Below are 14800 nucleotides of genomic sequence, written 5' to 3'. Positions count from 1 at the left end.
GACGTGCTTTTAGCTGGCAAAATAACCCTAACCCTGCCTGCCTGCTGTGCACGTCCATTCGCTATGTAGACCTCTTACAGAGTTTTTAAAGAAACACATGTTCTCATTTTACAAAGTCATACAGTATCTGCAAGGACCACTGTTTTTGTTTTTTATTTTATATGGAATGTTCCTGATAATTTGTCAGTGTTTACAGAGCAGCACAGGCTTACAATGCAAGATTAATATTTAAATTAATCACAGCAACCCTAAATACATTAATAAATAAATGTGTGAGCTTTCATGGCCAGGCGTTATTGCAAATGAGAATTTGTTCTCAAGGGTTTCACCTGCTTAAATAAAGGACGTAATTGATTGATTAGTATTTCAGGTGAATGTTTAGTTATTAAGCACAGAAAACACCATTGAAGAATAGTGTAGTTGGTGTTTGTTTACAATGGTGAACAGGACCATTGACTGTAGAAGCAGGTAATTGTGACTTGACTACTTCCGCAGGTTTTTAAAGGTAGTTGGGAGCCCTGCTTCCAGTCTGTAGATCCTGTGAAGAAGGTGAATATACTGCGAGAGGTGACTAATCATTTCTTTTGTATCTGTTATGTTTTTAATCCAGAGGCAAAATAAAAAAGAAAAGGAATCAAAATCCAGATCTGTCTGAGACTACATCAAACACAACGCAGAGTCAGTCCATGCTCAGATCCAATACAGCATGTCCACCTGTTACAACTAGTGCTGCCACCAAGTACACCTAGTGATGTAATAAGGACGCTTAAACACGAAGAAGTGTTGTGGGGTTTTATCTTTACAATTCTGTCATTTTCTAGGCACTGGATGACATTCAAGATGGAGTCAAGATGAATTTTTAACAAATCCTAACCAGTGATTGGTAGATTTCTTCTCATACGTGATTTATAATTCCACACATCCCTTGCCTTGTTGTTTTTCTTGCAGCACCATCACAACAATACGAACAGCCCTTCAAATTCCAAGGCCCATCCGAACCACCACTTGAATTCCAATCACGTGACTTCGAACTCCACAGGAAGTAGCTAGTGGCCGGCCTGGTCTTTGTCCTGCCCATTGATTGTATCCTTCCAATATTTCTAATACGATTTGACACGAGCGGGTAAAACCAACGAGAGGAAACAGGGGTGAAATCCTGGTGAGGTGTGCAACGCCACACACAAAATGACGCTTTTCATTCATTCCAGAGCAACAGACGGAGCCTCTTTAACGAAGACGCTTCAGTTCCACTCAGGTCTATATGTGCACGCGCAAGATCTAGGAATCAACCTTAAGTCTCCTAAAAAAAAATTAAAAAAAACATTGCAATAGAAATTTAAGAAAACGAAAATCAACATGAAATTGCACGAATTTAAGAAACACAGCATTGTACTAAAACTGAATTTTGTCTTTTATTATTATTATTATTATTATTATTATTATTATTATTATTATTATTATTGTTATTATTTTATCATTATTAGGGAAAATACGTTTTGTAAATGCATCTATTATTGTCTCGGTTTACATTTTGTACATTTGTATTTAAATGAAGGTTTGAATTTGGGTTATAAATTTTGAGCAGAGCAGTCAAAAGCATGGTCTGAGTGACTTGCATCGGAACTATCCATATGAAATGTGACTTACAACTTCCATGAATAATTATATTTGTATGTTTTTTATATTATTTTTTTTTTCTGTTCTGTTTGGCGGACTTCAGGTCCGATTTGCTTGCCATATCAACTGTTTCTATTTATTTAAAGTTGTAATGTTTTAGTTTTTCCCTTTGTATTATTGTTTCTGTAATGTTTTCTACAGCTTTAAAGATGTGCCATTTTTAACTGTTTCACTCACCTTTTAATGCCAAAGCTGCAATTTGATATTCACTTTTGGATGCACAGCCGTTGCCTTTCCAATAGGAAACTAGCCCACATTAAAAAAGAATTTGCTAACACACTCAACTCCATGATCAGCGCTTGAGTACAAATACCAGCAAGCCAGGCAGATCGGATGCTTCTACAGTAAAGAACAAGCATGCAAGCGGAAGGCTTGTTTGAAATACTTTCACTGTGTTTCTCACACATGTGTGTGCGTATCAGTCCTGAGGGAACTCATTCGCTCGTAAATCTCCCTCCATGGGGAAGATGAGTTCATCCTGGAGAGAGAACAGCAGTGATCCTGCTAATAACTGAACTAGTGTGGAGTTTGTTTATGAAAAAACCCTAGATAAAGGCTTCAGTGTGACTGCCCTGTCTAAAACTGTCACAGTCTGAAGGCTATAGAGGCATTCAGAGTACAGAAGTAACTCCTTCATGTGCTGAATGCATTTTCTTGCATCTTTTACCCACTGTATAATTTGGTAGCACCTGTGTTAGCTACTTGAACTGCCCTCAACAGTACTGCTATGTTATTTTTCCAATACTATGACACTGTCTTAAATCGCCACAAAGCTGCAGTTGGTAACTAATTCCACACTTAACGTACCTCTGTTTTAACTTTGTTTTATACCAGGTTACAAAATGTACAGATTTGTGTACAATGGATAGCTGCCTACGTTAGTCCAGTGACATTACCATTTCAAGGACATTCTTTTATATATGAGAATTGTACAAGTAAGTGTCTATTTGAAACAATAAAATAAGTCTAGAAGACCTTTTTAACAGCCAAGCGATTCTGAAACTTGCAAGAGCTGCATTCTAAGTTGATTTCCTGGGCCTCTCCATGTTTTACTAGTCAAACAGGTTTGTCTGTGGATACCCCTGGCCAGCCCTGTTCTGTTTGTGGTACTTATTTCCATCTCCACACTAAATTCCATCAACAACATTAGAACCATCGAAACAAGCGCTAAAAAACACCAAGAGTACCAACAAATATGATAAAAGCATCAAACCATTTTTGTTCACACTATTTATGGCATTTTGTTGAGGTGCTGTCCATGGCTCATTTACCAACAGAAAAGTGGTAACTGGGGTTAGTCCAGGGTTAGTTACTGTGCACTCTCCAGGTGTCAGAGTGCACAGTAAACCTGCCTCCAGGTGGCAGAGTGCACCATTCACCCCCGACTCCTGCACAGTCTCCTACCTTCAAAGACAGGGTCATCTGTATAGTTAAGAGGGTCGGAAATATAACAGGTATTTTAACTGATATATTCACTTTGCATATCATTTTCTGTTGTCATCACATCCTGGTGGGTTTTTACAAGTTTGCAGAGCTCCTGTGATATGAATCGTGTTCTCAGAATAATGTCTGTACAGCTGGTGTACCAGATATGCTTAGTGATTAGACATGTTTGAAAGCGAAAGTCTCCAGGCTGTGCTATACAAAGTGAATCTCAACCAGAAGATTATTTTTGTTAAGATACCTTTAGTATTTCATATCTGTTACAAGTTGCTCTTTAACTTATACAATAGCTTTTATCACATGTATGAGGATATGTGATAACAGCTGTTATATATTAAACTACTCACTGTCTGATACATCCAAGATATAGGGAGACTATGAAGTATGTATGGCATAGAAGCAAATGGGTACAGCAGAGCCAGCATGGGAGGAAGTGAAGTATTGTACCAGAGGACGCACACATGTCCATAGGGGGCGCTGCTAACACATCACATGCTCAGACTGGTAAAAAAAATAATATCTAGAACACTCCTGGCTGGTCTCACAGACCCAGATTAGTACCTAATTTTCAGTGTCTCATATAAATTTTATATAGTGCTGATCAGGATCTGTAAAGGCTTATAGTAGTGCTGATCACTAGGTATGAAACCAGCCTTCTGATGAAGTCCTTGACTGATACCACCACCTTCTTGTCATGCTGTAAAGGAGTCTGCAATCTGTGTGTTAACAGTGGTGACCCTGGAACAGTATTGATATGTACTACTTGGTCACTGCTAGTGAATGGGTTTACACAAAATGTCATTGTTTTTGTTAACAAAATATTAGAATTTGTTTAGGTGAAAATCTGTTAAAAATCACTTTCTGAAATGATGGGGAAGGCTGGTCAGGTTCCAATGACTGGCAGCTGTAGCAGCGTAAGAGGAATGGGTTTCAGCTTTAGGAGACACGTTTGGAAGAGTTCTTGGTAAGCCACTTATGATTTCCAGGCTTGTTGCCCATACTACTACTAGTACTACTACTAATAATAATAATAATAATAATAATAATAATAATAATAATAATAATGTGTTCTTGATTTTCTAAATATTTGACTCCAAACTGTAAATTATTTATATTTATTTCACCTTAAAGTTGCAAAACTCGGAAAACTGCAGCAGATGTGTTACTCAAAAACATCTCTATGTACAGTACTACAAAGCAGGCCAGGATTGCAGCTTTAAAACAAGTGCAGATTTCTATCAGGAAGGACTAGCCTGTACTATACCTGTATCCCAATACTGTCTCAATACCAGCACATCTATGGTTGGTTATAACCAAGTTATTTAAAACGTCCCAATGTCAGATACTGTATACAGAACACTGTATGTAGTTCATTGGTGATTCCAATCTCCATATACATTGTCAAGTGTGAACAAGCATGTTGTTTAAAGTATGCAACATCGCTAGCTTTAACTTTCAGTGCTGTTATAATGTATTGTGTCTTCCAGCATGCCTTATGTTGTTATCAAAATAAAGTTGGTAGCAGTTTATAATCGTCAAAGAATGCAGGCGAAGGCACAGTACAGGAACACCTGCCTGTTTGTGATCTACATGCTAACAGTGATCTTGTGAGGTATAGTGATTACGTTAGACAGAATACCGGTCTAAAGTTGTTCTAGTTAACACAATCATTTTATAAATCGCACCTGCTGTCAGTCTTCCACTTCTTTGGGCAACTGGAGATTGAAATTGACAGGCAAGGAAGTGAAACCGATTTCCTGAGAGTAAGGCATGGGAACAGAGAACTGCCTTTATCCTAGTGTAGGACCAGGTATCATGTTTTGAAATGGAAGGACGTGTTTGCTACAACATGTGTTTCTTTCAAAACTGCACATTTGAGACCTGTGTAGCTAAATGGAAAAGTAACACAGGTCCGATTTATGGAATTATTTTGTTCGCTACAATCACTTTGAAAGATGGTTTTTCGAGTGATGGACATTCATTTCTTCAAGAGTCTGCTTCAGAAAACATTCATTTCAGTTTGAAATGCCTACAATCAAAACCATGGCATTGTTCTGTACCTATTTGTAATAATTCTGGATTTGATTGAAAACATAAACAAAAGTTCTGAAAAGCTACTGTTCCTAACATCTTGTCAGTAATACGTAGCTGTTCGGTTAGGTCCTGTCCCTCTGTTATTGTGTTTGGTTGTCGAACATTCTGATAGTACAATGTGAAGTGGCAGATTTCACCATGGAACACTAGGGGCGTAGCAGTCTGTTTGCTGTTGCAGTGAAAAGGTTAAACATTTACCCTTGAGGTAAGATTAGAAGAAAAGTCAAGTTTCTTATAGTTTTAACTCACTATTTAGTCTTAGGAAAAGCAATTAATAAATGCACACCTGACAATCACTAGACAGTCCAATGTGTGTGTGTGTGTATATATATATATATATATATATATATATATATATATATATATATATATATATATATGTATATATGTATATATATATGTGTGTGTGTGTACTGTCTATACAGTACAGGAGAGCAGAGCTTACCAGCACCGTCATGGTGCAACAGTCTAAAAGGGCCCTTAATTTGGATAGGGAACACAAATTAAAGAAAGGGGACTTTTTTTGACTGCTGCACCCTGAAACTACTGCTAATCTCTCATGTATACTGTGAAAGTAGTTGCTTTATTGATGAGATGGAAATGTGTTTGCTTGAAACAAACATCTACTGTCCCTAAGTAATGCACTGTCAACATGCGCTCAAACCACATGATTTCCATTCACATCACTCACATTTTTAAAATGTATTGATCGTGCATTATATATATTGTTTGAATAGGGTAATACATACATTGCAATTCAAAGTAACCTTTAATCAGTTACTTGAGCTAGGGTTGTTAGCCTTACTTTCCTCACACCATTAGTGTCCCAACAAAACCCAGGTTTTCCATTGCAACAATTTAGATTACGAAACAGCATTTTCATTCAGAGCAGTTTGTTGTTTTCATTTGAAGTTGTACATTCATACCTGCAAGTGAATATAAAACTTTCAGTTGTAACCCTGGGGTAAAGAAAATCAAAGAAAACAGAAAAAGACAACAATTTAAGGGTAATTATTTACTATTTGGCATGAAATCTTAAAATATATATATATATATATATATATATATATATATATATATATATATATATATATATATATATATAGAATTAAAAAATAAAAAATACTGTATTTGTAAAATAAGTGAATGTGCTTTTGTATCAGCTTCCAAAAGGCTGTTGTTAATAATTTGCTGTATGTAATATGCTGGTGTTTTTATTTTCAATTAATGTTCTTGGTCTAAACAAGGCCAGTCACTGCCAGTAGTTTTATATTCAAAATAAATCAATAAAAAAAAAATAGCAAGGAATTGTGATATCCAAAGGTTTGCTTTGTTTTCAGGGAAACCTTTTGGTCATTTTAGTTAACCATGTCTACTGTTTTCAGTGGGTCCTTTTACTCTGTCTTAGAACATGTTAATAATGACGTCACAGTGCTGCTGTATGTAGACTAAACCACTTTTTTTTATTAGCAAAAAATAAAACTATTCATTTAAAATGGGATTTAATTTTACACTGTTGTCTGTGCCTGTTGTTTGCTGTTTCAGGCTTCTTGTTTCTTCACAGTTAAAGTGATTGTAGATAACTAAATCATTCAGAAATGTGAACTGTTCGGCACTTCCTTTGTTACATAGGACTCAAATGCCCAGTTTAGAAAGAAATGCATTGTAGTAAACATGTGTATTTATTAAAAGCGTATCTGTTACTACACTAAAGAAATCTGTTTGCAAGCCATGCAGATGTGTAATTTTGGTCATGTGACACTGTTTTAGATAATAATGGTTAATAGGACATTATTAATAAAAAGCAAGAATGGAGAGGCCAAACTAAAGGAAGGTTTGTATGGGTGTTGAATTGTTTTTGATGCACACATGTACGATTAAATATAACCATACTGTCCCATTGAATCCTTTGTTGTGAATTGTGTACCATTATCTCATTATTAGAGTATATCTGCAACACAGTATACAGTAATATATTATTAATGGGACTGCAATTACAACCATGCACATTTCAATTGAAACTGTACTGATGTTTCCTTTCTGTTGAAAGTTATATAAATATTAAACAGTAAGAAACTGTGTTATCTCTCTTAAAACAGATACAACAAAAGATAAACGAATATGCTAACTTGAATGCAAAAAAAAAGATTGCGATGGTTTTAGGAAATTAACTATCCTCTTTCAAGGATATAGCTCAAGCTTGGTATTCGAAACAATAATTTAATCCAACCGCACTACCCACATGAAGCTCTTTTTCTTTCTTAAAGCAGTGAGGAGTAGTGGTTAGGGCTCTGGACTCTTGACCGGAGGGTCGTGGGTTCAATCCCAGGTGGGGGACACTGCTGCTGTACCCTTGAGCAAGGTACTTTACCGAGATTGCTCAGATATCAATAATGTGATATCTTGTAACAATTGTAAGTCGCCCTGGATAAGGGCGTCTGTTAAGAAATAAATAAATAATAATAATAATAATAATAATAATAATAATAATAATAATAATAATAATAATGAGAGGTGTCAGGTGAAAGCTCATTTTGGTGTTTAGATGCCTGGTTGTCACGTAAACGATCAACTACCATACCAGATACTTGCAACTTTTGAGGATCACAGGGACATTCTTATTCTTCCCCGTCTTGGTTCAAACATACATTAATATGGTTCCATTAGCAGTACCTTCTCCACTAGACTGAGCCTCACCCAAGACAAATAACAATGTGATCACTGTCTCACATGTGAGGACTGTATGGCCTACATATTCCCAACTCCAGAACAACTTCCCTGAAGAAATCGGAGGCACTGAAGAATGGTCAGAAACTCTTTCAACAGGTGTGAAACACAAGACTTTATCTGACGACTGCTAAAGTAACTGCTAAAGCATCACTGGAGAACTAAAGGTCAGTGGGGGTCCCCTAATTCCACCAAGCCAATTGCCTCTTTACACCCGGGACCTTGGGAATGGATGTCAGACAACAAAGGCTGGCTCTGCAGGTGGCTGCTGAAGCATGGTGCGGTGAGGCACTCCTAGAAAACTTTACCTTCCTGGTGGAATCCCCTGTGTACAACCAGGAAGCGAACCTGGGCACCCCTGACTGGATGACTCACCCTGCACATCATGCAGCTGTGCTTTTACCAGGTGAGCCACTCAGGGACACATTGGAAATTCTTACACTGCAATAGCCATTTAGCAGATGCTTTTATCCAAAGTGACTTACAAAGACTAGGGGGTGAACTGTGCATCACAACTGCTGCTGCAGAGTCACTTGCAATAGGACCTAGGACAGATCACAAAGAGGTTAAGTAATGCTCAGGGTCACACACAGTGAGTCAGTGGCTGAGCTGGAATTTGAACAAGGAACTTCCTGGTAACAGGTCCCTTTTTTAAACCACTGGACCACCAAGCCTCTATACAGTTCAAACACAAAGACATGGTCCAATCGAAGAGTTGTCACTTCAAGAGTGCAAATGTGTCCAGTGGTTCATCTTTCCAATTCAATGAAACCAATTGTAAAGGAGGAAGGAGCAATGAAGAAATTAATTGAATAGCAAAACCCAAGTGTTAACCTGAGAATGCAGCAATGAGAAGATAATATCTGAATGTTCTTGAATGTCTTTTCCATCGCCATCCTTCATTTAATGATAAACTACTGTTTCTTTTTCCTAAATCAGCAATAAGAAACATCTGGCAGTCAGCTGTTGGTTTTGCTTTTTGATTTTAAAACAATGAGCTCATTTCACATTTATCGCTTGTGGAGATAATACTGTCTGCAATGTGCAAAACAAACGGACGCCTTTCTCATGACATTTTGACAAATTACTGCAACAGATTTCTGTGAAAGCATTCAATAGAGGAATTGTTCCTGTGTGTCAATACAATAGTTTCATTGTCATAACATACTTAAGGTTCTGTGTGAAGGTGTTTTTTTTTAAAAAATTTGATAGCCCCTTTCACACTGAGACTCCTACCCGGGTCCTGGCTTCCCGGGTTACAATCCCGCGTAGTGTGAAACCATGTACCTGGGTTGACCTGGGTCTAACAAACAGCCATGCCTGCCTGAAGCTTTCACTTACGCAAGGAACATTTTTGTTTATTCTGTTTAGCCATATTTTTGTTGCTTGAGACACACCATGAGCCAGATTGCAGCAGGGATGAAGAAACATTTGCTCTAGTCAACATTTGGGCCGACGGTTCAATCCAGAGGAGCTTGGATAGAAACATGTGTAACAAGCTGCTTCCGAGGCATTGGTACGCGCATTGTTTACTTGCGTCTGTCATCCAGGTCAACCCTTCTTTATCAAAAGCAGGGTGAAATGGCGTAGCTGACCCGTATGACACCGGGTCCTGAACCAGGTAGGTTCCGACCCGAGTAGAGCATGCCAGAGTGAAAGGGGCTTTGTCACTTTGGGAAATAAAAGTTAAGATTAGGTTAAAAGACATAAAAAGTAGCACAATATGGCTCACAAAACACTACAATGTGTGTGTGTTTACAGCTTGCTTATGTTTTTACATGTGTACATGTACTGCATAGTTAGTTTTATCAACACTGTGTTCTAAATGTTCATTAAACATGTTATTGGTGAACTCTTGCTCTGTATTGCATAGCTCTGACACTGCCCTGGCTGATGGAAGCAAAACCTGCAGGGACTGTTTCTCTTCATCGCGCTGCAGCACCCCCTGCTGATCAGACGTCTGCTGAGCTTAGGCGGACACCTGCAGGGCTGTCCTCTGTTGGCCGGTAGCTCGTGGAGCTCCTGGGTGTAAAGAGGCAATTTGCTCGGTTGTGGGATCAGACGGAGGCCCACAGTTCTCTTTAACTGTTGTGGAGAGTTGCTGCGGTGAGGGGAAAAAAAATTGGATTCGGAACATGATTTGAAATGATTTGAAATCTCACTAAAAGATATATATGTGTGTGTGTGTGTGTGTGTGTATATATATATATATATATATATAATATACACAGTGCCTTGCAAAAGTATTCAGACCCCTGACCAATTCTCTCATATTACTGAATTACAAATGGTACATTGAAATTTCGTTCTGTTTGATATTTTATTTTAAAACACTGAAACTCAAAATCAATTATTGTAAGGTGACATTGGTTTTATGTTGGGAAATATTTTTAAGAAAAAAAAACTGAAATATCTTGCTTGCATGGGCAGTGTTATATATATATATATATATATACACACACACACAGACATGCTCAAATTTGTTGGTACCCTTACAGCTCATTGAAATAATGCTTCATTCCTCCTGAAAAGTGATGAAATTTAAAGCTATTTTATCTTGTATACTTGCATGCCTTTGGTATGTCATAGAATAAAGCAAAGAAGCTGTGAAAAGAGATGAATTATTGCTTATTCTACAAAGATATTCTAAAATGGCCTGGACACATTTGTTGGTACCCCTTAGAAAAGATAATAAATAATTGGATTATAGTGATATTTCAAACTAATTAGTTTCTTTAATTAGTATCACACATGTCTCCAATCTTGTAATCAGTCATTCAGCCTATTTAAATGGAGAAAAGTAGTCACTGTGCTGTTTGCTATCATTGTGTGCACCACACTGAACATGGACCAGAGAAAGCTAAGGAGAGAGTTGTCTGAGGAGATCAGAAAGAAAATAATAGACAAGCATGGTAAAGGCTACAAGACTATCTCCAAGCAGCGTGATGTTCCTGTGACAACAGTTGCAAATAATATTAAGAAGTTTAAGGTCCGTGGAACTGTAGCCAACCTCCCTGGGCATGGCCGCAAGAGGAAAATCGACCCCAGATTGAACAGAAGGATAGTGCGAATGGTAGAAAAAGAACCAAGGATAACTGCCAAAGAGATACAAGCTGAACTCCAAGGTGAAGGTACGTCAGTTTCTGATCGCACCATCCGTCGCTTTTTGAGCGAAAGTGGGCTCCATGGAAGAAGACCCAGGAGGACTCCACTTTTGAAAGAAAAACATAAAAAAGCCAGACTGGAATTTGCTAAAATGCATATTGACAAGCCACAATCCTTCTGGGAGAGTGTCCTTTGGGCAGATGAGTCAAAACTTGAGCTTTTTGGCAAGTCACATCAGCTCTATGTTCACAGACGAAAAAATGAAGCTTTCAAAGAAAAGAACACCATACCTACAGTGAAACAATGAGGAGGCTCGGTTATGTTTTGGGGCTGCTTTGCTGCGCCTGGCACAGGGTGCCTTGAATCTGTGCAGGGCACAATGAAATCTCAAGACTATCAAGGCATTCTGGAGCGAAACGTACTGCCCAGTGTCAGAAAGCTCTGTCTCAGTCGCAGGTCATGGGTCCTCCAACAGGATAATGACCCAAAACACACAGCTAAAAGCACCCAAGAATGAATGGAACAAAACATTGGACTATTCTGAAGTGGCCTTCTATGAGTCCTGATCTGAATCCTATCGAACATCTATGGAAAGAGCTGAAACTTGCAGTCTGGAGAAGGCACCCATCAAACCTGAGACAGCTGGAGCAGTTTGCTCAGGAAGAGTGGGCCAGAATACCTGTTAACAGGTGCAGAAGTCTCATTGAGAGCTACAGAAAACGTTTGATTGCAGTGATTGCCTCTAAAGGTTGTGCAACAAAATATTAGGTTAGCGGTCCCATCATTTTTGTCCATGCCATTTTCATTTGTTTTCTTATTTACAATATTATGTTGAATAGAAAATCAAAAGCAAAGTCTGATTTCGATTAAATATGGAATAAACAATGGTGGATGCCAATTACTTTTGTCAGTTTTAAGTTATTTCAGAGAAAATTGTGCATTCTTCGTTTTTTGTGGAGGGGTACCAACAAATTTTAGCACGTCTGTGTGTGTGTGTGTGTATGTGTATATATATATATATATATATATATATATATATATATATATATATATATATATATATATATGTATATATATATGTATATGTGTATGTATGTATGTATGTATATATACACACACATATATATATATATATATATATATATATATATACATATGGCTCCTGTGGTCCGCTGCGCCTCACAGCCCCTCCTACTCCAAGTGTTCCTGCACTTCACAGACCTCACATACAGTAGACAGCTCCCCCCTTTAAGTTCCCTCTTCCTCGAGGGGTCCAACAAAGTCCCGATAACGGGGGGGGGGGGGGGGGGGGGTCTGTGTCGTGGCCTTGACCTTGCCAAGGGGCTGTGACTGTCCTTGGCCGGAGGAGGGGGAGAAACCCTGCTTCCAAGTGAGGTGACACACTGGTCGAGGGAGTGGGAGACACTGGGGATTCTGGTGGGTCAGGGTCGGGTAAGTGGGAGACAGTGTAACCAGGGTTAGGTTGGACCGGCCCCCGGCCCCGATATGGGGCTAACCGGTTCTGGTGCAGTACTACTTTCCGGCCCCTGGACAGCATCTGGAACCGGTAGGTGACCTCACCAAGGTGCGCCAGTACCTCACACGGTCCTGTCCAGGCACTGTCGAGCTTCGGGCAGCACGCCCGTTAGCTGCGAGGGTTGAAGACCCAGACAAAATCCCATGTGTCAAATGGCCGCTCCCTTGCCCAAGTTTTGGCGATGGTCCGCAGCCTGTAGTCGGTCCCTGGCGAAGCTACTCAAGCCCAACTGGGTCACCGTCTGGAGGTCTCCAAAATGCTAGGTCGCTTGGAGTGCGAAGTTAACAACCTATTATTATTATTATTTTTTATTATTTATTTCTTAGCAGACGTCCTTATCCAGGGCGACTTACAGTCGTAAACAAAAATACATTTCAAGAATCACAGTACAAGTAATAATACAATTAAGAGCAAGATAAATACAATGACTAACATTAAGAAGGCAGGAATGCAGGCAGTCGATTCTTGGACTGCAGAACGACAGGCCAACAGGATCAAGGGGAGATGGGTGTATGAGATGGGAAGGATGAGTCCTTCTGGTGAGTCACCGTGGTGATAGCAAGCTGGACAGCCAAGGTGCGGTTGAACCTCTCGACTAGCCCGTTGCTCTGTGGACATAGTGGGGTTGTTCGAGTCTTGTGTTTTCCCAGTCAGCTGCACGTGTCTGCGAATACGCGAGACTCAAAGTTGTGTCCTTGGTCGGAGTGCAGCTCCTGGGGGATCCCAAACTGGCTGAAGAACCGCCCCCAACAGCACTTTGACCACCGTTACTGCCTCCTGGTCAGGGAGGGCACAGGCTTCGGGACACTTTGTGAAGCACTCCATGGCTACTAACACAAAGCGGTTACCCTTTTCAGAACAGGAGAACACACCGCCTGCAGTGGTCCTGCACATCGTGTCAACACTGACCCCAGTAGAAACTGCTGTAGCTGGCGCAACGTCTTAGTCGCCCCAAAATGTCTGGTTCCTGGGGCTCCATGGTGTGCCCGTAGTGCCAATTCTTGGAGGTTTTTGGGTACCACTACCTGCCACCGGTCTTCTCCTGTGGCTGGCTCCCTCCAGTGTCGCTGTAGGACCCCTGCTTGCACTCGCAGTCCCTTCCACTGCGACCATAGCCCCTTAGTCGTGGACGACTGGGCTAGCACAATATTCCACTCAGGCCTTTGGTGCAGCTGAAACCACCCCAGCACTGGTTGAAGGTCGGGGTCCTCAGCCTGGGACCGCCTCCAGTCTTCCAGACCCACTGTGGTCAATTCTCGGCAGCCCATGACTGGTTTTATGGGTTCCTCCTCTTCTGTCGGTCCAGTCACCTCCCTCTCCTTGATCTCCTGTTTTAGGCAGTGTGTGCAGTCCTCCTCTTCGCATGGCCAGTGGGATAGGGCGTCCGTGTTGGAATGGCGAGCCACGGCCCAGTGTTCAGTGGTGAAATTGAAAGCCTGAAGTTGCTCGAGCCAGCAGGCGGTCTGTCCCTCGGGCTTCTAGAAGGTGAGAAGCCACTGTATGATCCATCCTGATTCTGAAAGGGAGGCCGCACAAGTAGTGATAGAACAGGTGGGCTGATGCGACCACGGATATCAGCTCCCGTTGAGTCATGCAGTAGCATCGTTCAGCCTTGTTGAGGGAACGGCTGTAGTATACCACCACTCTTTCCCCAGACAGCCCCTCTTGGGACAGCACAGCTCTGATGCCTTCATTGCTGGCACCTGTGTACAGTGTGAACGGCAAGTGGGGGTCTGGGGGTGCCAGGATGGGTGACTGTGTAAGGGCGGTCTTTAATGTGCAGAAGGCCTCTTCTTGAGAAGTTCAGGACAAACCAGTTGCTGCTGTTCTGTGGGGGCTGGCCAGTCACGGACAGTGGTCACCTTAGATGGTTCGGTGCTGATGCCCTCTCCTCCCACCTTATGGCCAAGGAAGATCACTTTCTGCTGAAGGAACCGACATTTATCTGGCTGTCACCTTCAGTAGGACCTTGCGCAGTGCATCGAGGGTGGCCTGGAAAGTAGCTCCACAGACCAGCAGGTCGTCCAGTTAGACCAGGCACTCCTGCGGTGGTACGTCAACCAGGACCCTCTCCATTCGGAGCTTGAAAGTGGCAGGGGCTTTGCACAGCCCGAAGGGCATGACTCTAAACTGCCAGAGCCCCCTGCTGGTGGAAAAGGCTGTCTTTTGTCAGGCGTTGAGTGCCAGGGCTACCTGATAGTAGCCACTCCGCAGCTC

The 14800-nt window shown here is 40.8% G+C and overlaps 1 protein-coding gene across 6 annotated transcripts in view; it reads left to right on the top strand.

Annotated features, from left to right (window-relative positions):
• LOC117418215 (G protein-coupled receptor kinase 5-like) overlaps positions 1–5569 on the top strand; it is a 124884-nt gene extending 119315 nt beyond the window's left edge. For 5 of the 6 annotated variants that reach the window (XM_059035707.1, XM_034030983.3, XM_059035709.1 and 2 more), the window contains one exon: positions 949–5569. In XM_059035707.1, coding sequence (XP_058891690.1) covers positions 949–1050 — 102 coding nt within the window. In that variant the 3' untranslated portion in view covers positions 1051–5569. The other variant, XM_059035708.1, reaches the window with a different exon arrangement.
• Positions 5570–14800: the final 9231 nt, after the last annotated feature.

Source organism: Acipenser ruthenus, chromosome 13, assembly GCF_902713425.1.
Source record: "Acipenser ruthenus chromosome 13, fAciRut3.2 maternal haplotype, whole genome shotgun sequence".
Taxonomy (NCBI): domain Eukaryota; kingdom Metazoa; phylum Chordata; class Actinopteri; order Acipenseriformes; family Acipenseridae; genus Acipenser; species Acipenser ruthenus.
The sequence above is the reverse complement of the archived record's forward strand: the minus strand, read 5'-3'. Positions and strand labels throughout refer to the sequence as shown.